The sequence below is a fragment of the Octodon degus genome, unplaced genomic scaffold (genome assembly GCF_000260255.1).
Source record: "Octodon degus isolate 3935 unplaced genomic scaffold, OctDeg1.0 scaffold00057, whole genome shotgun sequence".
Taxonomy (NCBI): Eukaryota; Metazoa; Chordata; class Mammalia; order Rodentia; family Octodontidae; genus Octodon; species Octodon degus.
Window position 1 is genome coordinate 13430293 of NW_004524633.1, and position 24538 is coordinate 13454830.

The 24538-nt window shown below is 39.2% G+C and overlaps 1 protein-coding gene across 6 annotated transcripts in view; it reads right to left on the bottom strand.

Moving 5' to 3' along the window:
* The window catches only part of Slc44a5 (solute carrier family 44 member 5), a 223051-nt gene that overhangs the window by 48111 nt on the left and 150402 nt on the right, over positions 1–24538 (bottom strand). For 4 of the 6 annotated variants that reach the window (XM_023718339.1, XM_023718340.1, XM_023718338.1 and 1 more), the window contains 2 exons: positions 21497–21570; positions 7406–7490 (listed from right to left, as the gene is read on the bottom strand). In XM_023718339.1, coding sequence (XP_023574107.1) covers positions 7406–7490; positions 21497–21570 — 159 coding nt within the window. The remainder of the gene's footprint in view (positions 1–7405; positions 7491–21496; positions 21571–24538) is intronic. The other 2 variants (XM_023718342.1, XM_023718341.1) reach the window with 1 other exon arrangement.

Here is a 24538-nt window from a genome sequence, read left to right on the forward strand (position 1 = left end):
TTTTTTTTGAGGAACCAGGGATTAAACTCAGGCCCTTGTGCTTGCCAGGCAAGTATTTATTCTACTGAGCTGTCTCCCTAGCCCTGATAAAAAAATTTGATTGATATTTTTTTTCTATTAAAAGTGATAATGGAAGAGTAATGGCCTCTGACTATAATTAAGCACTATCTTAGAGTTAACTATTCCTCTGTCATTTAACAAGCCTTGGTTCTTTGTTGAATCTCAATGTTCTCATTGGCAAATGAAGACAACGCCAGCCCTGTCTACATCCCAGTGGTGCTGGGAGGACCGAAGACACCACATAGTGGACTCAAGAGAAGAAAATGCCCCACCTTAGTACACGTAGATAAAACTTGAGGTATTTATTACAAATCCTGGTTCCTGAGTCCTCCTTGACCTTGAGAGCCTACCTGTTTGGACATCACCCCCTAAGATTCTCAGTGAGTATAGATACAGGTGTTTCGTAAATCACGCCTTAAGAGACATAGCCCTAAGTACTCCAGAAGGTTTCCCAGCACCTAAGCAAGTCTTCCTTTAATTAATCTGACCACATGAATAGCTTAAAACATGGAATGGGCTGCTAAGCAATGTTTTCCCCACTGACCCAGAATCAATCCATCTATGGATAAAGAAAATCCTCAGCAGCAAATTAGGGCTCAATTCTTCTGTTGCTTCTATGCCTTTCTGGATCCTGTATACACAAGCGAAAGAGGAGGAAATGGAGTTGAGAGAGCAGAGTTGGAAAGATCTGATACAGAGATCAGACTTAAGGGTTAGTGCTCTCCATCAGTGAGGACAAGATGGGCTGTCTTCCCCAATTCCAAACCAGAGCAGGCTCTGAGAGAACCCTTCTAGACTAAATGTGCCCACAGGAAGGCAGACAGAATTTCACTTTCCAGTTGAAACCTCTTATGTGGCAGACCTGTCTCTGTGCCTATTTGAGGAGAGGGAAACGAGACCCATAGAGCTCACAAAGGAGCAAGTTCAGTGGAGCAGAAAGAAGTCACCAGGGAAGAAGCCTGTCCAGGCAGGATGTGCAGAAATGCAAGCGAGCTTGAGCATCCTGGGTAGAACCTTGCCTGACAATGAGAGATTGTGGAGGCAAATCACCAGGAACGGAGCTGAATCCATCCAGGAGACAGCTGGCCAAAGCTGCTATCACACATGCAGCTATCTAGGAAGGACTTGCCAGAAAATTCTCCCTGGTTGACTGTAAGAAAGCCTGTCTTTGGTTTCTTCCTTCAAAGAGAGTATTGACAGCTAGTCAGTTTTGTCTTAGCCACAGCAACAACAGCCTTAGGGGACCGGGTTGCAGCCATCAAAATAACAGACAACCCTTTCTTCCTCCTCGCATCCCTCCTAACATGATTAGAGAGTTAGAATCAGAAAGGAGTGAAACAGAGCAGATCAGATACTCTCCAGACTCCATCTCCTTTGTAGGATCAAACTGGAGGCTGGAAGAAATAAGACTGAAATTTTAAATTGGACTACGCTAAAGTCTGGCCCACAAAAATGTCTGGCAAACAATGAAATCTCGCTGAGATGGCAAAGCAAGAAGGGAAATTTGAAAAAGCATAGTTAAGATCAACGTTAGGAGAAAAATAAGCCCACATCACGTCCCTGAGTTCAAATGCCTCGTGCAGCTGGTTATAAATTCACATGTAGGAAGCACAAGGTTACTCAGGGCTCTGCGAGTCAGCATGGCTCTTTCACCACTCAAACCATTGCATCACCCACAGCTCATGCCGAGCATGTGATTCGCATTTGTACCTAAGCAAATACATAAATTATCATGTGTCACAGATCACTGGTCCCTTAAGAGAAGTTAAAATTATGAATGGAAAATCCGTAAGTATCGAGACTGCATGAAAAGTAAAGTTGATTTATAAACTGCAAAATAGTACATAAAGTACTCAAGTTATTTACCAGCTTATGTTATCCTCAAAGGTACAGTTCAGACCTTATCCAGTTTTTCATTCTTACTATGTCAGAATGTTAGCCTAGGACTTGGCCCATTCTAGCTAGTTATTCAATACTGCAAAATGAATGAAACTAAGAGGAGTTAAAGTACTGACTAAGGGCAGCAGGAACAAGAAGTAGAATATTAGTATATTATTTAAAGTGACCACGAGGAGCTCTTTATGTACTAATTCAGCTGCCAAACATGAGGATCAGGAAGAGACCGTGGGAATGAGCTGCGTCTTCACTTTCCAAAGCTGGCTCTCAGCACAAGCTATGTAAAGTTAATACAGCATGAAATAAAAGAGTAAGAATATAATTTAAAATAACACAAAAATAGCAGCCTGATGAACTAAAACCAGAGAGAGAAAACATCATGTCTGTGGAATAAAACCGTGAGTAGACTTAGATTGGGGGGGGTCACTGCTTTTATTATAAAGCTCCTCATTACATTCATATATTACATTGATTCATATTTTAAAACATAAGCTCCAAGTAGGGGACCTGGGTGTGTAGTGTGTGGGGGGCTCCTCTGCCATTCCGTGCAAGGTCTCCAGTGACCTGGACGCAGAGCTGTTATTGTTTCCCTCAGGTGCCAGATGGAACATGGAGAGGTCCTCCTCATGCTTCCTGTCTATTTGAGCTCGGGCATGGATCTTTCCGTCCGCCTTACTTGGTAATGGTGCTGCATCACTTTCCAAGTTGAGCACAACCTTTGTGAGCTGAAGTTTTTGTAGCAGCCAGCAGGTGGCATCAACATCAACCAGGTTCTTGCTTTTTAGTGGAAATCTCAAAGAGATGGTCTCTAACCCAAGTGTCACGCACGACTTCCCTGAGACTGAAAGGCAGAAGCTATACACAGCAACAAACACTGTTTTCCTTTAAAGTTTCAGCTTCTTCTGTCTTCTTGATATTTTAGAAAACTCCCAGTGCTTCCCCTGGAGTCCTTTTGGACTCCCTATAAGCACAACACAAAAGGTCAAATTCTGCACTCCAAACATTACTGCACCCTTTCTAAGTACAGAATTCAAGTTCAGGTGTAAGTTATCTCTTCTAGAGATGAGAGGAAAAGGATTGATATAACTCCATCATGCCAATAACAAGTACAAATATTCTAGTTACACTTGAATAAGTATTCCCCCTGGCCTGGGAAGAAGACTAAACATTTTACACCTCTGAGTATACATAAATTTCCTTTTTGCATACAGACACACATAGTTACTTACATTATTTAATGAATTCTTTTTACCAGTTCTGCTCAAGACTTTTAGGCCTAGGGTAAGCATAAAACCAGTTTCACCGCAACTCTAGGTGTGCAGCCTACAGAGCACAGAATTAGAGGTCGGAAAGCGCTACCATTGCCATTTAGTAGTCAAACGGACCTCGAAAAGTACTCACGCTTCTGAACTCCAGTTTCCCAATGAAAAGTACTCACTCTTCTCAACTCGTTTCCCAGTTTTCCACACGAGTATAGTATCACTGGTCCACACTCTGATCCACACTTAGCAGTGTTTTTTTGCAAGGACTTTCTAAGACCTTCACACTGATCCCTACTTTAGGAAAAAATTACTTCTCTGTGGTAGCCTTTCATTTTCATTCATGTAATCATGTATCTACTACAGTTGCAAACAATACTGTAGGTGCTGAGGATACAACAGTGAAAAAGAGAATGTTCCTGATCTCAAACAGTTTTGAGCTCAGTCAACAAATTCATCATTTGGATAAATTCAGGGAGTGATAAATACTCAAGTCACTAAATTGGGATCTTTTTAAAAATTTTTTAAATTTTTTTATTTTTTATTTTTAAATTGGGATCTTGAAGGAGCCTGTGGAAAAGGATGGGAGTGGTGTATCACCTGGGATTGCTGGCATGGTACGTATGGTTAGATCTAAAATATCTCCCCCCAGATATGCAGAGGTGTGTCTTTTATAAGGAGAATGGATCATTAAGGCATTCCATTCAGCAGTGGCTCAATCCATTGATTAGTTCTTAGCTGAATGTGGTATTAGAAGGAGGGAACTTGGCTGGAACTCCAGGTGAGCACAACATAATAGGTGTGTGCTTGCTCCCAGCTTCTCCCTTCCCTGTCTCTCTGCTACCTGGTTGTCACCTGTCTGTCATGAGTTGCACAATTATCCTCCACCAGGCCCTTCTGCTGTGCTGTTTTGCTTGCAAACCTGCTGGCCATGGATTGACCCCTTGGAAGACATAAGCCAAAATGAACCCCTCCTCCTTTAAGTTGCAGGCCTCATGGGTTTTGTCCCAGTGCTGGAAAAGTGACTAATACAGTACATTAGTCTTAAAACACAGCACTGCATGAACACAATAGATTTATATCTATGCCTCTTTTTGATTCATCGCTGAAATCTAAGTGATCCCTGAAGAAAGGTATAGACATTTCTTATTTGAGTATCCATGAATATCACAGAGGGGCCAGTCCATTGGAGAACCCCCAAAAATAGTGCTCTGTAAATAGAAAGAAAGATGGACATTTCTCCGAAGTTATTGTTCTCTCATTTAATATTTGCACCACTATCAGGAACGTCAAGCTAGATGGGTGTGTCCTATGCCCAAGGGTCAAAGCTGACAGAGGTAAAGTCAGAATTTGACTCCAGGATGTGTATTCTTGTGATAAAATGTTTATCTTTTGTGAAAAGAGGAGGGGTGGGGGTATTGCTCAGTGGGACAGTGCCTGCCTGGTAAGCGCATGGTCCTGTTGAAGGGCAGAGTCTTATCCTGGGAGGTTCCTGGGAGTCAGTGGAGCCGTAGGACGTGTGATTTGGTTGAGGAAGCACAGGCCATGACCTTGCAAGACTTATGGAGACCCTGGACCCTTTTTCCTCTCTTTGCTTCCTGTCTGTCTGAAGTGAATAGCTCACCTCCACCACAGGTCCCTGTAATGACACAAGTGCTCACAAGTCCAAAGTAACAGGGTCATGTGACCATGGGCTGCAGCCTCTGAAACTGCGAGCTGAAGTAAACCTTCATGGCTTTAAACTGTTTATGTTGCCTGTTTTGTTGCAGTAATGGAAAGCTAACAAACATGGCACCTACAATGCTAAGGAATGTGTTCCTATTGCTACCAGATACATCTCTGAGAGCAACGCTGCCGAATCACAGGGCATACACGCTTGATAAAGACCTGATACATATTATTATATTACACTATCACCAATATAAATGATATATCTAGTTCTTACTCTAGCCAACAGGGGAAATTCTAATCATTTTAATTTATTTGGCAATATAGTAAATAAAGTCATATTTATTAATTTGTCTTCTCAAGCATTTTCTATTATTATTGGCCATTATATTATATTATTTCCTGTTTATGACTTTTGCCTTTTATATTAGATGATCATTTTTTCCTGTTTGATCTTGTCTTTTTTTTTAAAATTTGATACAAGGTCTCATTGTGCTGCTAGGACTCATAGTGATCATCCTGTTTTCAGCCTCCCCAGTGCTGGGATTACAGGCATGCACCACCACCAGTATTGGGGCTAGCTCAGTGCACCCAGGGGTGGGCCAGACCAGCAGGTGGTGCTGGGGATCAAACTCTGGTCCATGCACTTGCCTAGGCAGGTACTTAGTCAGCTGAGCTATCTCACCAGCCCTCCTTTCTGATCTTGGTAAGAGCAGTTTATATCATGAAATTTGATTCATCTGTCTGAAAAATTTTTTAAATACTTTTTTCTTGATTTGCCACTTATCTTTTTAAGTTTGTTTACAGTGACTTAAGATGTTATACTTGTATGGTAAAATTCTTCAAAATTCTATGATTTTTTGGGGGTTTACTACTATGTTTATGGAATTATAAAATTATTATGCAAATATAAAAGTATGTTATTTTCAGGAGTAAGGCAAGCTATAATTGTGAAACAAACCTAGAAACTATAAAAAACACTATGAAAATGAACAGCAGAATTCACTGTTGAAATTATAAACATAATTTCCAGTTACCCTATTTTATTGCATTAAGTTGTTGGTCCATAATTTACTATTAACATATTACTGTTGAAAATCTGTTTAAATTCTAATATAATTTATTATAAATTATAATTTAATGAACACATCCCTGTGATAAATAAGGATTCTCCCCAAATAATTTTTACCTACTGAAACTTGTGGTGTCACATCTTTACTTAAAGTAAGTGGGTCATTGGGTTAGGTCTAAAACATTTATTGTTGTAAAAGCCTTTTTAAAATGGCCTGTTTTAAAGTACTAAAGATGTAAAGATTTGTATGATTTTCTTTTTTTTTTTTTTTAACATCACCTGGTGTTTTCTTTGTCCTTTATAATGTGAAGCTTTTTTCAGACTTTCCAAGTACTGAAGTTAAAAGAAGAATTACCGTGCTAAAACAGAATTTAGTCCACTTGTCTATGATAGGGAAAAGGCCTTCTATAGGAATAAATTTGTCCTCTATAAACTGAGCTTAAAATGATTAAGGATTTTTCCCTCCCGCTCCAAATATCTTGGTTCCTTGTTTGCCTAAAGTGATTTTCCATGAATTTGCTAACTCCTTCCTGAATCTCTTGTTTGAATCTTGATAGCCCTTACAGTAATAAACTCAGTTATGGGGGGCAGCATGAGAACAAAATTGAAATTCTAAACCTGTTTTCTTTCTTTCTTTTCTTTTTTACAGTAGTGGTGCTGGTGGGGGAGTGTGGGGTAGAGGCTGTTGCCTCTTTTTTTTTTTTAAACCATCCCAAGTAAGCTTTTACAGAAACTGAACTAGTTATAAAGAGCTAGGAGATCTAACAACAACCTTAGGCTGCAAAGTAAGGAAAGAAATGGAATAGGAGAAAAGGGAAACATTTTCTAAAATTGTGCAATTTACGTTTTCTTGGCTGCTTGATTTTAAGGTGAAAAAATATAAAACTTCCTTTCAGAAATGAGACTTCTCTTGTGATTAACAATAGAAAAGAACTGGCTTCTCAGCTACATGGGGGTCAATACCCCCAGAGAAATTCAGTTGCCCTGAAAATTCTGTTGAGCACTGATGATCTCTGGGTTTCCCCCTCACTTTGGAAGGCGGAACGATTTATCAGTAGGCAACATGACAAAAAGAATCAAACTACTGCACCAGTTTTTATGTAGTAGCTCACAGCTTGGTCTGCCAGTAACGCATTTCTTATAGTATTGCAAAATATAGCCACTGAAAATACTCACTGGCCCAATCTATCCATTAGAATTATATTTTTATGAAGCAGAATTTCTGGGCATTCCAATGAAATGCTGCATGACAATGACATCATGTCTTAAGTCCTTTAATATAAAACTTCCCAACTGCTTCCAGTTGTCCATAGGAAAAGGGGGAAGGAAAACCCTCCTTTGTAAATTTCAGTCTTCCTAAGAAGTCTAGTCAGATTCATGATAAAGTGATTTCTAGTTTCCAGCTTACACAGTTGAAATTCTGTGCACAGAGCTAATTGGTCATACTCACTCATTGGGGGTGCCCTTCTGGCCACAGAAGTGGCCCTGGCTGTCTGTAGGATAGGTCACTCTCCTGGCATCGCCGTGTGCCCAGGCTGGAAGAACAAGAAAGGACAGAAACTCGATCAGCAACATCTGGCTGAAGGCAGTACGATCTGAGATATTAGAATGTGTCCCTGCAAAGCACCTGCCTCTCCCCGAGCCATGGGGGGATTATTGATTTTTTTCAAAGAGTAATTTCTTAATGAAAAGTAAAATAAAATATGGATGAATCAGTCAGAAAGCACATTTCTCTTATTCTCTCAGGATTTGTCTGGGTTCTGGCCAAAGCATGAGGTAATGCACTTAGAAAATGGCATTTATTAAATTGTGAGTTAGAGGGCACATGACAAAAGCTTGCTTGGCTAAAGCCCTCTTTTTGCAGGGTTCAAAAGTAAATGACTTCATAGCAGAGCTAATACATTTACAGCAAGTAGCATGATGCAATGCTTTTGGGTTATACATAAGTGAAAACCATTTTAAAATGTTAAAAAAGAAACTACAATTCCCAATTCATATTGACTAGTTCTATGTAATTTCAAGTGACATTATAAAGGCAAACAGTAGCAAATGCAGAGATAATACATACATCAAGATTTATCGTGTTTTGTCTAATAAATCCAAAGCTCAATACAAAATACCAAGTATTCTCATATTTCATGAAAACTGATTTGATGATGGGCTTTACCTTTGAAAAATATACCACTCCTTTTCCCCTCAAGAATTATAAACTTGGGGGCCTGCCCCTTAGCTCAGTTCTTTATGTGGCTGCTTCAACAAAGCAGTCAGGCTCAGGTTGCTGTGGTTCGATCCCTACAACTCAAGCCAGCCAAATCTGCCTGAAGGCATTCGGAGCAAAAAAAAAAAAAAAAAAATTATAAACTTGATTTAACAACTACACTATAAAAACACAAAGAGTAGTAGCTATGGAATTGGGTCATATTCCCTAATTCTAGGTGAGTTTTCCTGATGTTTCCAATTTGAATAATACAGTTCCTAAGAACCTGGGGATGCATTGGTCCCCCACTACTTTCCCATGCATATGGAAACATATCTCTTTGTCCTTTGCTTTCTTTCAACATTTGCCAGCTATCTCCTTACCCACATTTATTGGAGTTGACAGTTCACGTTATAATTCTATCAGCCTTATGTGTGTAGCCAGTGTGACTTGGAAAGATAAAATTGTGAAGGAGCATTTTAATATGAAAGAAATTTTTCTCAATAGTTTTTCTCATCAGCCCAACCCTTTCCCTTCCCATTCAGTATCTAAGTACCCCAAAAGCCTCCTTTGTCTAATTCTTTATCCAGTGTCACAGAAGCCAAATCAGTTTCATTTCTTAATACATCCTTCTGAAATCTGAATCATTCAGGCAGCTCTCTGCTGCCTTATCTTCCTGTCTTTATTTCCCAGAATAAAGAAAATGGACTACAAATAAAGCATTTAAATGACATCTAATATTTGATGTATAATGTCTCCACACACTATTTCATCTGTTTCTGTCTGTACCTCACTTTGACATATTTTAGCTACACCTAAGAAAGAGAACTAATTTTATCTGACTTTTATTTTCTGAACTATGTTTCTTTTATTTTTACTCTAATTTTTTTATATCATTGTTAATTCAGAAATGGGTAACTATAGAAGCATCGTTGTTATGTAATCATTATTGTCACTTATTTTCTATATCTCTGTAATTTATTTATCTATTTAATAAATAATTAGTAGTACAAGGTCTCACTAAGCAGCTTGGACTTGCAGTGATCCTCCTGTCTCAGCCTCCCCAGCACTGGGATTACAGGCATGCGCCACCACGCCTGGTTCTGGTGCTCAGCGTGGCATGCTCAGGGTTCCAGGGCTGGCACAGCATGCGGCACCAGGGATCAAACCTGGGTCCTTGTGCTTGCCAGGCAGGCACTTAGATCACTGAGCTATCTCTCCAGCCCCAAAATCAGTTATTCCGAGTTCTTTGTTTTCTTTTTTGTTTCTGAAAGATGAATATAATCCTAGCAAGCCTGTTCGAACACTGAAAACAGGAAAGAAGATAATGAAATCAGAGAACCTAATACAATGCTCAGCATCCAATGTGGACTCAGAAATACCAGTTCTTGCCTTTTTCAGGTTCCCCCAAAGCAAACTCTGAAACCAGGTCTTCGACGCAGGTAGTTTCTTTGGGTGATAATTCTGGGACGCTCATGAGGGCAGAAGGGAAATGATTCAGGCAGCAGAGAAAGGGCAGTTGTGGGCATGTCACTGAATGAGACACTATGTGGGTGGTGGCGGCCCTACCCTCCTGGGAATGTCTGTGGGGCTACACAGTATGCCCCTGGGGTCGCGGTCAAACTGCTCATCACAGCTGCAAAGGAGCACAGGCTGACCGGAGCTGGGGTCCACTCTCGGCAGCATCTGCCCTAGTGTTCCTCGTTTCATCAAAATCAGTCAACTGATCAGTTAATTTAATAAATAGTCATGATGTGCTCCATACTAGAAACCCAGATGGGTTTATGTCAGACTTCTCAAGAAATACATGAAAAGGGGAGAATAAAGTTTGCAGACATCTTAGAGAAAAGGTGAAACCTAAGAAAGCCTGAAAAGTTGTTAGGATTTGAATATGGAGCGGAGAACAGGAAGAGAATTATAGATTGAAGAACAGTGTGATAAGAGCTTCCTTATATCGATTGCTTACAACATCTCATGACTTGGGCTATGTTTATTACACCCATTGCTTTACTTGACTCACATTATTAGACATCACAACAGCCCCGAAAGGTATTGTTTTACTTGAATTTCCTACAAAACTGTGGCTCGGGATTTAGTTTAGTTTTCAAGAATCCACAGCTTTGGGGTTATACAAATGGCTTCAGTGGAGGTGTGTTGCCTGGAAGGCCTGCGCTTTTAACTACCAGGCTACAGGAGCAACAGCCCTGCCTGTCAAATGGTAGATTAGGAAAGAGCTTGTTACCAGTGGGGAACAAGGACATTGGCTAAAGGACATGTCCCCAAATGCTGGACATGTCAGGTAGAAAAGGCAGTGGGAGGGACTCTCGTGGAACCTAGGTCATCTGGAGAGAAGAGGTCTCTGCGTGGGCAGATGGAGATCTCAGTGGGACCTTGAGACCAGGAACAAGGGAGGAGATGAAGGTGGAAGAGTCTGGCACAGAGCACCCCCTGGCTTTCCAGCTTTGCGTTGAGGCCAGTGGTCATGGAGAGCGGCCTCAGCATAGATCTGTGCTGCTGATGGAGCACACTGGAGCTAGAACCTCAGCATCGGCATGAAGCAGAGCCAGAGAAGGGCAGGAAGGATGCGGGCAGCGCTCCACCCTTGCGCAGAAGGAGCAAGTCCTATTTTATTCCCTTTTTAAGAATTTCTTTCTTCATAGACCCTCTATAACAGCAATGGCCCCTATTGTAACTATGACCATGTCTACTGAGCCCTTGAAATGGTTCATCAGAATCAAGACCCACGACAAGTTGAAAATGCGTGGCATTCACAGGCAGGATGAAAAACAATAAAAGACTATTTCGATACGTTTTATGTTGATTTCATTTGAAATAATATTTGGTTAAATAAAATATTGAATGGTTAATAAAATTAACTTTACCTGACTTGCTGTATACTCTTAAATAGGGCCACTAAAAAAATTAAAATTATCCACATTATTCATGTCATATTCTCCTGGATAGATCTTTTCTAGAACATTTCCCACCAATGACCAGGGCTTGTTATATGAAGTGATGAGCAGTGCTATAACATCAGTGGTTTGTATGACAGTCATTCTCAAACCCAGCAGAACCAACTTACCATTTTTATAACAAATATTTTATAACACCCCTTTTTCACTCTTGAAGTAATAGACACTAATAACTTACATATGTAATTTTATTAAAAGTCAATATAGTTCCATATTATAAATGAGAGATAAGCAAATTCATAATTAGACAGAATGCACATCAGCAGGCAAATGCCCAAGTGTGAATAAACTAGAAGACACAGCGAAGGCACCAGGGGTTTCAACCTGTAGGGAGAAACTGCAAAAGTCACAGATACAATTGCAGGAGAATATACTGCATATGTTGTATAAGAAATTAAAATACAATAAGCAGTGTGGTCAAAAAGATACAACTCTTGTTGCATAGATCCTGCTTTACGTCGGTCTTAACCACCCAGCAGAAAAGTATAAAAACGAAATATAAGAAGTAAAGCCATCATGCTGTTATGTTGAGCTGTAGAGGACTCAGGTCAACAATTTCTGACATTGCCAGTAAAGCGGAAGACCCAATACTATTATGCACTACTGGACTATTTTGGAATATTTTGCCGAGTTCACACATCTATAATATTCAAATGAAGGAACTAAACAAAGAAGGGGATACAGATGAATGTTCATTTTGTATCTGTGTATTCAAAGTGGTTAGGATAGATATATAGTTACATTCTCTTAATGAATAGAGGGATTTGTTCTAATAGTGTTGTAAAAAGGATATCATGTCAGCATCTTGTACAGCAAATAACCACTAGGAAGAGAGTATGCAATGTGTTTATTATTGAAACTGTCCTACCAATTTGATTTGAAACTGTCTCATTGCTATTTGTTTCTCAATAAAATTATGGAGAAAAAAAATCATACCCCCCAAAAAAAGTAGTGTGGTCAGTAACAAGATTTAATATTGAATGAATCTTAGTAAATGAATGAATCATAGTCAATAACAAAAAACATGGAGGAAGAGGAAGAGAAGGGAGGGAAAATGGATGGAAAAAATAGAACAGAAGGGAGAAAATGATGAAAATAGAACTTTTGTGAAGGGGAGGGAAGCCAGACATTACAAGGAGCAGAGAGGGAAAAAGAGGTAGGGGCCCCCCAAAAAAGAACAATTAAGATGTGTTGTGGCTGGGGAGATAGCTCAGTAGAACAAGTGCCTGCCTGGCAAGCACAAGGGCCTGAGTTCAATCCCCAGTTCAAAAAAAAAGCAAGTGTTATATATATGCACCAACTCCCCATTATGTACTGTAAACATATACTAATAAAAAACAAGAAAAATAAAATTGTTCAGATTCCATAATATTTGTTAAAATCATACAAAAGTGACTCTGCAATTTTAAAAGGAAGTTCAAATGTTTCAAAACAAGTTTTCACAAACACTAGTCACATAAGAAAGTCAAGCACAATGTAGAGTTATTTTGATTATGAAGAATTGTTTGAAATACTGCAAGATATCTATCTCCTCAGACCTCTACCACTAATTTAAGTGTCAACAATATCCCACCCAGCACATCATGACAATTGAAAAGTCAACTCCATTTTCTGAGACTCCTGGCGCCGTCACTGCTTTGGGGGGCGCTGCCAGTTAGTGTTTGTTCACACTCTTCGATACGCCCAGCCATACATTCTGCATTGCCTTTTGCCTCCCAGATAGGGCGGGGCATGCTGGCCTGGACTTCCTTCTTATCATTAGTCCCATTTACTTTCAGCTGATCCCCATCTGTAGTACCTTTCAAATATGCCTGTACATTTTTTGACAACTGCTCCTCAAAAGGTCATCCTGAACTCCTCACTCACTGAATATGAACTGGAGTTCCCAACCTGCTTTTAATACATGGGAAGGGACAAAATTTAATAAATGCTAACTAATTTTTAATAAATAATGAAACAAACAGGACATTGCATGGCTTTTAAGAGTAGCGGTAGAAGACAATGAACCTCTCGATTTGCTCTTTCTCCTTCCAAGATCCCTAGCTTTACTGGAAGTAGTCATACAGGTCAGGAGGATACCCAGGCAATCCCAAAGGGAAGCCTACATGATTGTCAGCCTCCTGTCCACCCCCTGTGAGTGAGACCCATCATAAAACACATCCTTCCCTACAACCAAGGCTTTAGTCCCGAGGCCTGGGTAAGAGCTTGATGACCACTTCATGAAGAATCGCCCAGCTGAGCACTTCTAATGTCCAAATCCCATAAGCTGAGATCAGAAATGCTTGCTACTTTCCGTTACCATGTTTGCAAGTAACTCACTATGTGGCAATGAACAGCTATTGTTTACATGGCTTTGTAAAATCTTTTCTATACTCAAAAGAAGCTAGATAATGTTTCTCTTTCTCAAGTTAGTCACAACGATTAGAAAAACAAATCTTTTTTTCCCCTTGACTTTTTGTTGTATTTTAAACTCATCATGACAATGTCCAGAATTTTAGTATGTTTTAGTCTTTCATTCTGATTTAGTATATGGAAACTTCAACTTGATTTGAAATATTCTCTAGGGCCTAACTAGTTATGAAGTACCCTCTATTTACTTTCATTCTTAAAAGAAGATTAATGTGAAAACATTATAGTGAAATGTCAGTCAAACTGCCATTCATTTATTTATATTAGACTGTTAATCATATCCTTATTCACTGTCCTTATTCCTAAGATCTTACTTCGTGATAGATACAAGTAGAGGCAGGGCACAGAGATGAACACATATCCTATGTTCCTCAGGACATTCTTCCTAAGGGAAATAGCAATCTTTCTGATTGGCCAGGGCAGGGGCTAATTTCACAGTCACTGAAAGAATGTAATAAACTTGTAGCCAATACGTCCCAGACAGACAAGACTGCAGATGTCAGGTGGTTGGTGCTCTTAGAAAATAGCTGCCTTCCATTTATCCCCCTGGTCTGTTACCTGAGCTTGGAATTACAGGGAAAGCAGTCTTGGTATTAGGCAAGCGCCTGGGGCTGTGGTGTACCCTCTTTCAGTCACTATCGTTACTGGGAGAAACTGCATTACTCTTGTTCAATAAATGAAGGCAGTATAGCTTAATGGTCCTTGGCACAGGGTCTAGACTTAAACTGCCTGGGTTATACTAGAGCTTAAAACCAAATGACAAGTCTCATCGCAATTAATACAAACCTAAATCAATTACCTTGTTCCTTTCATCATATCACTGCTTTACAAGAAAACTGTAGTTTTCTTATCATTTTGTTACAAATTTTAGTTTTACTTTTTCAAAAAATAAAAAAGAAGTAAGTTTAAAAGCCACTTTTAAGTACAACAGATGCAAACCAACATCCGTGCATGTGTGCATGCGTGTGTGTGTGTGTGTGTGTGTGTGTGTGTGTAGGTGCTCAGGGGACAGAAGAGAAATTATGGGTAAAGGCTGGTAAGAAATGGGTGAAAACGTTACTCAGGCAAATTATCCTTCCCCCTATATCAAAGAAGTGTATGTGCCACTGAAGTATCAGAAGCAAGTGCTATTAGCTCGCATTTTCAAGCACTTGCAAAGCATGTTCCTGTTGTGCTCTGTGTTCAGTCAAGAAGTTGCAGTCATTAAAAAGCCCTCTGTCAAGGAGAAAACGTGATTAGACCAACTGTCTACAGTGACGCTTAAAAATTAACTGCAAATCTGTTTGGGGCAGCCAAGGCATTCCCTGAACACTTGCTGGTTGGAATGTTGGCTTTCAAATCATTATTTTGTAACCCTTCAAGGTACATTTTAGCTGTTTTAATATGTGAGGAACAGGCCTGCCAAATTGCACTGATGGCTTTTTAACACAAGCAATTTACAAATGCAATGAAGCAGATAATAGGACACATGATACCGAATCTGAGAATCTGTGTTGATGACACTGCTGGTATAGAAACATTTTTGGAGGCAGCCCTGTATCCCGTTGCCCAGATATGAAAAATATTGTTTATCATTTCACAGGTGGCCTCTTCCGTCCCATGGTGAGCTGAGGGTCATGTCCTCGCCTCCAAATTACACCCTCCTATGCCAACAATACTCCACTAAAATCATCTGGAAAACATGCATTAAGCAAAGCACTCCCGACAGTAAAGATCTCCTTCAAGTTGGAAAGCTTCTCCAGTTACAGTCAAAGCTAAATGTTTTCTTTTAAGAATGAAGACTTATAAGCAACAGAAGTACAGGTAACTTCACACATGCTTGACTTCCTGTTATCTCTGGTCACTTCCTCCCATCAATTTCCCCTCACAATCAATACGGGGGCCAAACCAAGAGCGACAGGATGCCAGTGAGATACAAATGACTGTTGTAACAATGGTGACAGATGACAAGTGTTGAGGGGGTGTGCAGAGAAGGGGACCTGGGTGCACTGTGTGTTCCCTGGTTAGCATGCAAGTGTTATGCAGGGTCCTCAAGAGCTAAAATAGGAGAACTAGCTACAGCTATAAAATACATATATAGCTACATTTATACCATAGTATTATATATAGTACTATATAGACTATAGCATAATGCTGCACTAGAATAGTAGTATTAGTAGTATACAATATATGCTATAGTATTATATATGTAGTATTATAATATATATAGCTATTATATATACTATGTATCCTATATACTATTTATATAGCTATATAGGTACAGATGAGATACAGATGGTTATTATAAATATATATACTGTACATATATATATATATATATATATATATATATTAAACAAAAGGTCTACCAACAGATGAATGCATAGAGATGATGGTATTTGTACACACTATAATAGAATATTATTTAACCTTACAAAAGAGGAAAGTTCTATGACTTGTGACAACAGAAATGAACCGAAAAGCCATTTTGCCAAGTAAGCCAGGCACACAAAGGACAAAATACTGCATGATCTCCTACATGTAACACCTATAAAGAATCAAGATTATAGAATAGCAAGTAAAATTGCAGTTGTCAGAGGCCAGGGTTAGAGAAAATGGGAAGATATTTGTCAAAGATTACAGACTGTCAGGTGTAAGATGAGTAAATTCTACAGATCAAATGTACAGCACGGTAGATCTAGTTGATAATGTACTCCATACTTGGAAGTACTTCCTGTATGTTTGAGAATAGATCTTAAGTGGTCTTAACACACACAGTGTACGTGTGTGTTAAGAGATGAATATGTTAATTAGCTTGAATTGTGGCAATAACTACTTAAGATATACGTGTACCAAAACACTGTGTGGCGTATCCCAAACACATGCAATTAGTCACACCTCAGTGACGCAAAAAAATTAACAAATTCAAAATTTAAAAGTATTAGTAAGAAAAATAGTTCACTGTTTCTTTATACAGACAGAATTAAAAAGTCCCCTTGCAGTGAATTATATTTGTTCTTAAAAAGGTCACTTGAGTGATCTCTCTCAGAAGCATGAGGTTTTCTCCTTCCTCATATGCTTTAGGGTGGGCACAGATCAAATTGCTTTAAGAGAGCTAAGAGGCAGACTGCAAGCCTTTACTCCTATGATTCCAATAGAGGACAGAACAGACTGGTGAATTAAGACTGCTGGTGAAAAAGGATAAAATCCCCCAGAAGGAACTCTCCATGAGGGGGAAGACTGGGCTGGTGTTCTGAGCTCAACAGCAGGCCCTGAGAGGAAGGGCTGGCGTTCAGAGCACAAGCAGCCATCTTTGATGAAGCCATCCCGACTGACCACGCCTTGGGGAATGAGGGACAGCTGAACATCCAGCTGAACAACAGATGATGAAATAACACCAAAAGGCACAACCCAACCGTCAGAACTCAGTGAACTGCCCTGTCTCTCTCTTCACCTAGAAACTGGAAATAAATCTCTTTGCTGTTTGGGGGAAAGTTTAGGTCAGGAAAGATATACTGAATTTTCTTGAGAATGAATGTGAAATAGATATTGATAGATTCTGGCCTCAGTATGAACTGCTGAATCTTGGTAGTGGCCTAACGTGGCTGACACACAAAAGCAACAGCTTATCTCCACTTCCTGTCTTATCCCCTCGGCCCTGAATACAACTTCCTTTTACCTTCCCTGCACAAGGAAAGTCCCAGTCAGCTCTGCCCCTGCCACTCAGCCCCACCTCCTAACTCCACCCCTAGCCAAATCCATAAAGTCCCAGCTCCCCTTGGTCTCAGGTCAGAGGAACCCTGCCATTTTCCTACAGTCCTCTGTCTCTGCTGTACCGAAAACCTAACAGATACATGACTACACTGCGGTCTAACACAGTGAACACAAACGTTTCTTTTTCAGGGCTGAGGACTAGCGCCCCCCACCCCCCATTCCCAGGGTTTTGCACAGGACAGGCAGGCGCCCTGGCACTGAGCTCAAACACCATATCTGAGCGTGTATTCGCATATCAGAAATGATAAGTTCAAATCTGACTATGCCTAAGTGATTTAACTACTGGACTTTGGTCATTCTCTGTTTCATCTCATGAAGGACTTGGGCTGAACTGTGTAGACCTCTTCCCTTCTCTATTTAGTTATTTCAGACCTGCTGGGTCTAGTTGAGCTATAATGGCATTGCTTTAATCCTTCGTACTAATCCATAGATTATTTGTACACTGAGGCCCATCTCTGGTCTCTTTTGGCTTGGTTTGTTCCTCTCTAAGAGAAGAAATCACAAGCTTATCAGATTCAAGGATGGAAGAGCCAGAACTCACTGCTAGGTGGGAGAAACACGGAAAACTTGCATCACTGTATGAAAATTACCACAGCCCCCTGCTCTGGCCACAATTTCTTACATTCTTTTCAAATGCAAATATTCTCTCTCCTGATCCCTCAAAGGCTCTTCCAATTAAAGCATCTGGCTCAGTCTCTATGTCTTGATCTCATCAGGTTCAGGTGTGGATGAAAAGTTGGATCTTCTCCTAAGAAAAATTCCTTTAACTAAATCACTGAGTTAATTAAATATGTTTCCAGCACTGCTGGTATTATCAGCAGTAGTATTCTTGTCAAATGTTTCATCACGACAAAGCAAAATGACCTTCCTTCCTGCTTCTAATCACGTATTCTTCGTTTCTCTTCCAACTTTCACCTTCCACCTCTTCTGAACATGAGGGACTTCTGCAGACCACTGGTCTCAAAACCAGTGCCTATATTTTGGTTTTGGTAAGCCAACCTTCATCTCCTAGATATCAGGTTGTGTTCTGCTCATTTATTATCATTCCCTCAAATATACTGGTTTAACATCATTGTATTTTGCTGAGTTTGCAGAGTTAGAAATTTGGAGAAGGCTTAGCATGGCTTTGGGGGTCTCTCCCACAATCAGATGCTGATTGGGCAACAATAATCTTTCCAACAAGACTAATTATTCCTGGGAGTGTAGCTCCGCCTGCTGACCAGGTCCCCTACACATGGTTTCTCCATTTGGCTTGGGCTCCTCCCAGCTTGGTGACAGGGTTCTGGGCTTTGTACGAAGTCTTGTTCATTTCCTATCTTTTCAGCTAATAGGGCTAATTACTCCTGGAAGAGATTAAAATGAAACCAAAGCAAACTTTGGGCTCCAACTTCAAGTACTTCCTAAGCGAATACAACAATGAACTAACCTGCTCAAATAGCTATCCATTTAGAAAGAAAATGAAATAAAAATGTATTGAATGTTAAAATTCTGCTATGACTATATACATAATGTTAGTGCAAGGATAGCAAAGGATAATTTGCATAATAAATATTCCTATTCTTTTTTCTAGTTAGTATGATAATTGAATAGCAGCCATCAGTGAAGTAGGACAAAGAGGGCTATTAGCATAAATGTTAGCTTGATCTTTCAAGGAGATTTGATTACCTTCTATTGGGCCTGCACTCCATCCACTTGAATAAGGGTGCTGCTTTTCATCAGCTGAATGTTAAGTGCCTTTCCTGCACTCAAGGGTCACCCTGGCTGGCCCTATTCAGCACATAGCAAAGAACAGCTTTTACTCAGCCCATTTTGGGAGAAAGGTGGCCTGTTAATGGTAGCACTTTCTGATGAAAAGATGATGGCTAGATGACAAATCTAGGAAGGTCCTGACTTAAACGAAAGTGGCAAAGCAAAATACTTGAGTCAGTGAAACCAACATAGCATTATCTTTCCTCCAGGGGAAAGATTTTTTTGTTAAAAATTCTAAATACTTGTAGTGCCCTTTGCCAAGCATTTTCCCTCAAGCTTCTTTTAGTCCAACAGTGCATATAACTGAAGAATTAAGTTTAGCTTTGGATCAAGCTAATTAAAATTATTTATAGTTCAGGATGAAGAAAGTGTATATATTTAGTGATTTTTTAAAAAATTATCTATTTTAAGTCATGGCATCAATATTAGTGGGGAATCTCTGAATTGAATAATCTCTAATATTACACATAGTTTTTCACTGAGGGACATTTATCTTACAATTTGCTTATGTGAATTAAGGCATTTACAGATTGAATCTGAAGATCTCAAACTAAAAGCAAATTTCTTGTCTTATTCTGGAGGGAATGGCAGCAGGGACAATTCATTGTGTCTTCAGGACCGTGGCATAGTCCCACAAAATGTAAGGAAAAAAAGACATCCTTTCGTGGGTTACAAGAGACTGGTGTCGCCTGATGATGGTGGAGAGCCAAGCCGATTATGGAGCCAGGCCTTCTGCTGGGGAAAGTCCCCAGGGTGAGACCTTGGGGAAATTCTTACATGCATTCAGATTTTAATAGCTAAAACTATAGGCTTTAATAGAAATATGGTAAATTATATTTTTAAAAATGTATTAAAATTCACAGCCCCTAGATTACTCATTCAATGGTAGGAAATAAATTACTCCCTAGTACTATTTTGGTAAGCCAGCCTTCGTCTCCTGGGTATCAGGTTGTATTCTGCTCATTTATTATCAGTCCCTCAAATTCATGGGGGTTTAACACCCTTGTATTTTGCTCTGGGTTTATTATTTGTGGAACGAGGTATTACTCCACTTATTGATCATGAGAGCTCTGAAAGGTACACATTTCTGTGATTTTTCATGTGAGAAAACAGGTCAAATAACAGCTTGACCCCTCCTCCCAATAATATGATAGAAACTGCAGATTTTCCTGATTCTAAATCTTCTAACTATCAAGCCACAAATTTCAATTCCATGACAGAAAGTAAAAATAATCAAAATTATAAAGACAAGAACGATACATCCCGAAGTTAGAGGAAGTAAAATCCTATGTGTTGTACAAAAAAATTTATTTTATTATAAATGACATTCAACTTACATGTTGTACATAATACTTTATTTAAATTAATATTTAGAAATTAAAATCTTTTTAAAAGACTCAGAAGAGCATATTATTTAGTTTTGTTCTTATTCTTCTTATGCTCTTATTCTTACTCTTCTCCCTATTCTTTTGTCTTAAATGTTAAAAATTCCCCAATTCTATGTAGGTTTGCATGGTAATATAAAGATTATATTTCAGAAATTATTTTCAATTGCTCTTCCTAAAGTACTTCCATTATTGGAAGATAAAACTGAAGACCAGAGGAAAAAAATTTCCATTTTTCCCTAGATAACACACAAGTTTCTGTTATTGCATTCTATGCATATTAACTCGATACCATTAATTATTGGTACTAGAAGCTAATATCTGAGTTTAACAACCTTCCACCTAATCATAGCACGTGAAAGTTTCCTGAATTAACACCTAAGGGACAGTACTTATGTCTCTGGGGAAAAATGTGGAATATACTTAATAAAATTGTGAAACTTCTTTCCTTAAAATATTCACTCTAGCTTCTTTTCTAGTTCTTTAAAAGTCCAAATAAAACATCTCTGTATCTTTCTTCTTTTGTTTTCACTTTCCATAAAAACATAACAATGACAATAACAGGATATTTCTTTTTCATGGGCAAAGAAAATAGAACACTTGAAAGAAAACAGAACGTTGTATGCCAATGAATTATCTGGTAAAATTCTTAATAATTATTAGTTTTTTTTAAACTTGCTTTAAAGACATGCTGGCATATTACTTAAACTGATTTGGACCCTACTTATTGGCACATAGAAAAATTAATATTTTATATTAGTAATAATACAGTTTATTAGAATTTTATAGAATATTTACAGAATTCTAATTTAACAGAGTTTTAAAAGAACACATGTTTTTTTTTCTTTCTTCTTTATAATTGTATTTACATAAGTAACTCTGGCTTACACTTCACTAAACTTTTGTGTTGATTTTTTGTCTGCTACACAATAAGTCCTGCTAATGGGCATTCCTACCAGAAAAGATAACAAGTAATAATGAAAAGGCTTCAGGAAGAAAATAATGTTTCACATGTGACATTGACTTAGGGTTCCATTAGCAAATGTTACATATTGTCTGTGTCTGTGTTTACTCACCTACAAGTCCTACAAGAATGTAGCCCATAATAAACACTAGGAAGATCATGCAGCACACAACATCTGTACAACTCCTAAAGACAGAAAAAGAATAAAGGATTAAAAGGGGTCCCCCATGATTTGTCTACTGCACAAAAATATAGGAAAGGAGGAAAAAGGTGATCGCGATACACTACGTTACATTCCATACTCCGGACAGGCAGGTCAGATGCAGTCTTGCAATCCAAGGCTTTAGTAGCAATTGCAAGGTCATATTTCCATGTTTAAAGAAACTTCCTCAGAATTCTTTCTAGCCTCTGTAGTTTAAAAATATCTCTGGAAAGTAGAGTACATTAGCATCTAGTAGATATTTTTTAAAAAATTAAAATGTAGTATAAACTCCTTGACTTTCCTTTTCACACCTCCCCAGCACATGGCATAAAAATAGTGAGCTATTTTGCTTTCCTTTTTTTCTTTTTTCTGTTTCTTCTTCTTCTTTTATTCTTTTTTTTTTTTTTTTTTTTTTTTTTTTTTTTTTGTATTTTAGGGAAGGATCTACAGGATGTTCATGGTCTCACTACTAGATCAGACTCATAGTGATCCGCCTGTTTACAGCCTCCCAAGTGCTGGGATTACAGGCGCGCGCCTCCATGCCTAGTCTCAATCACCGGCTCAGCATGCCCCGGGGCAGGACCGGCACAGCAGGCCTGGTGATCAAGCCCTGGCCCCTATCTCTGCTTGCAGGCGCTTTAATCCCCTGAGCTATTTGGCCAGTCCTCCCAGCCCTCCCATTTTCTTTCTCAGTATACATTTTCACAGCACAGTTATTAAAAGATTGATTATTATCAATCTTCTATGGTTAGCAATTATAACTAATGTAACAATAGCATACAGAAAGTATTAAAAAACAAAATTCTGGGGCTGGTGAGATGGCTCAGTAGTCTAAAGCACCTACTTAGAACAAACTTAGCAAAGCACAGGGACCACGGTTCAATCCCCCAGCACCACATGCCAGCCAGCCCCGCCCCCGGTGGGCTGAGCTGGCCACACACACACACACATAAATAAATAAAATTAAAAAAAAATTCTCCTACAAAGTGTAATTCTTGCATCTGTCCTACAAGTTACATAGTGTAAAATTTGGTTTAGAGAAAATCTGACTTGGAGACACTCAGTGATTTTCCAGAGCCAGAGCTGCACCAGGGTCCAGCAGAGACAGAAGGTTGTCACAGTTTGGAAAGCTGAGGCTATGCCTGGAAAGTGAGCACTGACAGTGCAGTTCTGTACTTGAAACTTAATGATGAATGCTTTCATAAAGAGAAAGGTCAGCCCACCCAACAGGGTTGTAAAGCTGCATCTCAGAATTTTCATAGAATAGCCTTGATTATGAAGGCGAGTGGACATGCTCTAGGTGTGTAGCACAAGCAAGGCGAAATTCACACTTTTCAAGAAGTGGCAGTAGCACAGCAGTAGTCACAAATGGCAACTGCACACTAGCAGACACTACTTCACAATGATAAACCTTGTACACCTTTATTGATTAAGCCTCATGGGTCTGTGTATTTCCTAAAAATATCTTTATGTCACTAGGGGTAGTGAGGAGAGTTGACTCAAGGAACATGAGAAGACAGTTACAGAAGAAGGACAAATATCTAGGTCCTACTACCTACTTATTTTCAGTTACATCAATACATCTACAATTTTCTGTAAAGATGTAAAACAACTACATATGAAAATAATCATACATGTTCCTATAATTCTTTATAAGTGATAGATCCTTCATTAGGAAAAAAATTATGGCCAACCCCAAAATGAACTGTACATGTTTTAAATCCAATTTTTAAGCCAGGAACTTCTTGATGCATTTATTTGTATTTCAGAATAAAAAAAAATTAAAAGACAAAATGAAATACCCTAGCACTTTTTGTTTAACAGCCTCCTGCTTGGAGGTGGGGAGGGTGTCTGAGTCACACGCCATGTCTTCACATGAGCTAAGTCAAGCTCAGGAATCACCTTCCCAAAGCAGTTGCTAAGTAGCTAGACACCTAATGGTGATGCCTGTAGGCAAGAAGACAAAGAAGGAAAGCTGGAGCCCTGATGTGCTTTCATGAGAAGCCCTGCAGTGGTCAGAACTCTTGTGGGTAACAGAAAGTTCTGGAAGAGAGAAGAATGTGATGCAGGAGAGCCAGGTTGGTGCAAATGCTGTTGCTATGTATCTACCATGTTCCATGTTGGTATCTGTAGCTTTGTGTTCTACAATACAGTCCAGTACATGAAGACGTTCCAGTGATACATGCTACTGTAATGTCCGGCATTAATGGTGTTGGGTGGTAAGCACTAGAAGAGGTAAACATACTAAAGGTAAATGAAAGAAAATGACCAATTTCAAAGGATGGAGCACAAAGAAAAGAGCAGAACCCAAACAGAAATTTCACAGAAGGTAAGACCTACACTATCTTGCCAGTGACACGGATGAATGGGCACCCACTGCAATTTTTGTTTCATATTAAGGTTTAGGCTCTGATTCTTTGTCTCTTTTGATGCCAAGGACCCTTGGAAGCATCAAGAACCGACTCACGATCACACAACCACTCACTCCGCAGTCTTGCTGTCCCCACAACGCTTAGCATTTCTCACGCACCTGCTCCATAAGTGTCTGGGGATGAGATTCAACAGCCAAGGAGGAGATTGTCTCCAATTCTGCCTTGTTTATCTGGTGCTCTGCTTTAAAAAAAATAATAGTGGGCTGTGGTCTCCATGGCCAGAGTGCATATTTGTATGGTATTTAACACAAATGATGCTGAATAAGCTGAAAATTATGAATAGAGCATTAAAAAAAATCTCAAGAAGTAGGAACATCAGTATTTGTAAATCTGTTCTGGAAGTGACTTTATTCCTTTCAATGAAAATTTAGAAATTTCCTTTCAGCCATTGACCAGATCACTAGTGAGAAGAGTCTGAGATCAGGGAACTCAGGATCTGAGGACCAGCAGGAACAGAAACAACATAGTAGGATCCCAGCAAGAGTGCACACAATGGACAGGTGGGACTAGTGAGGGGAAA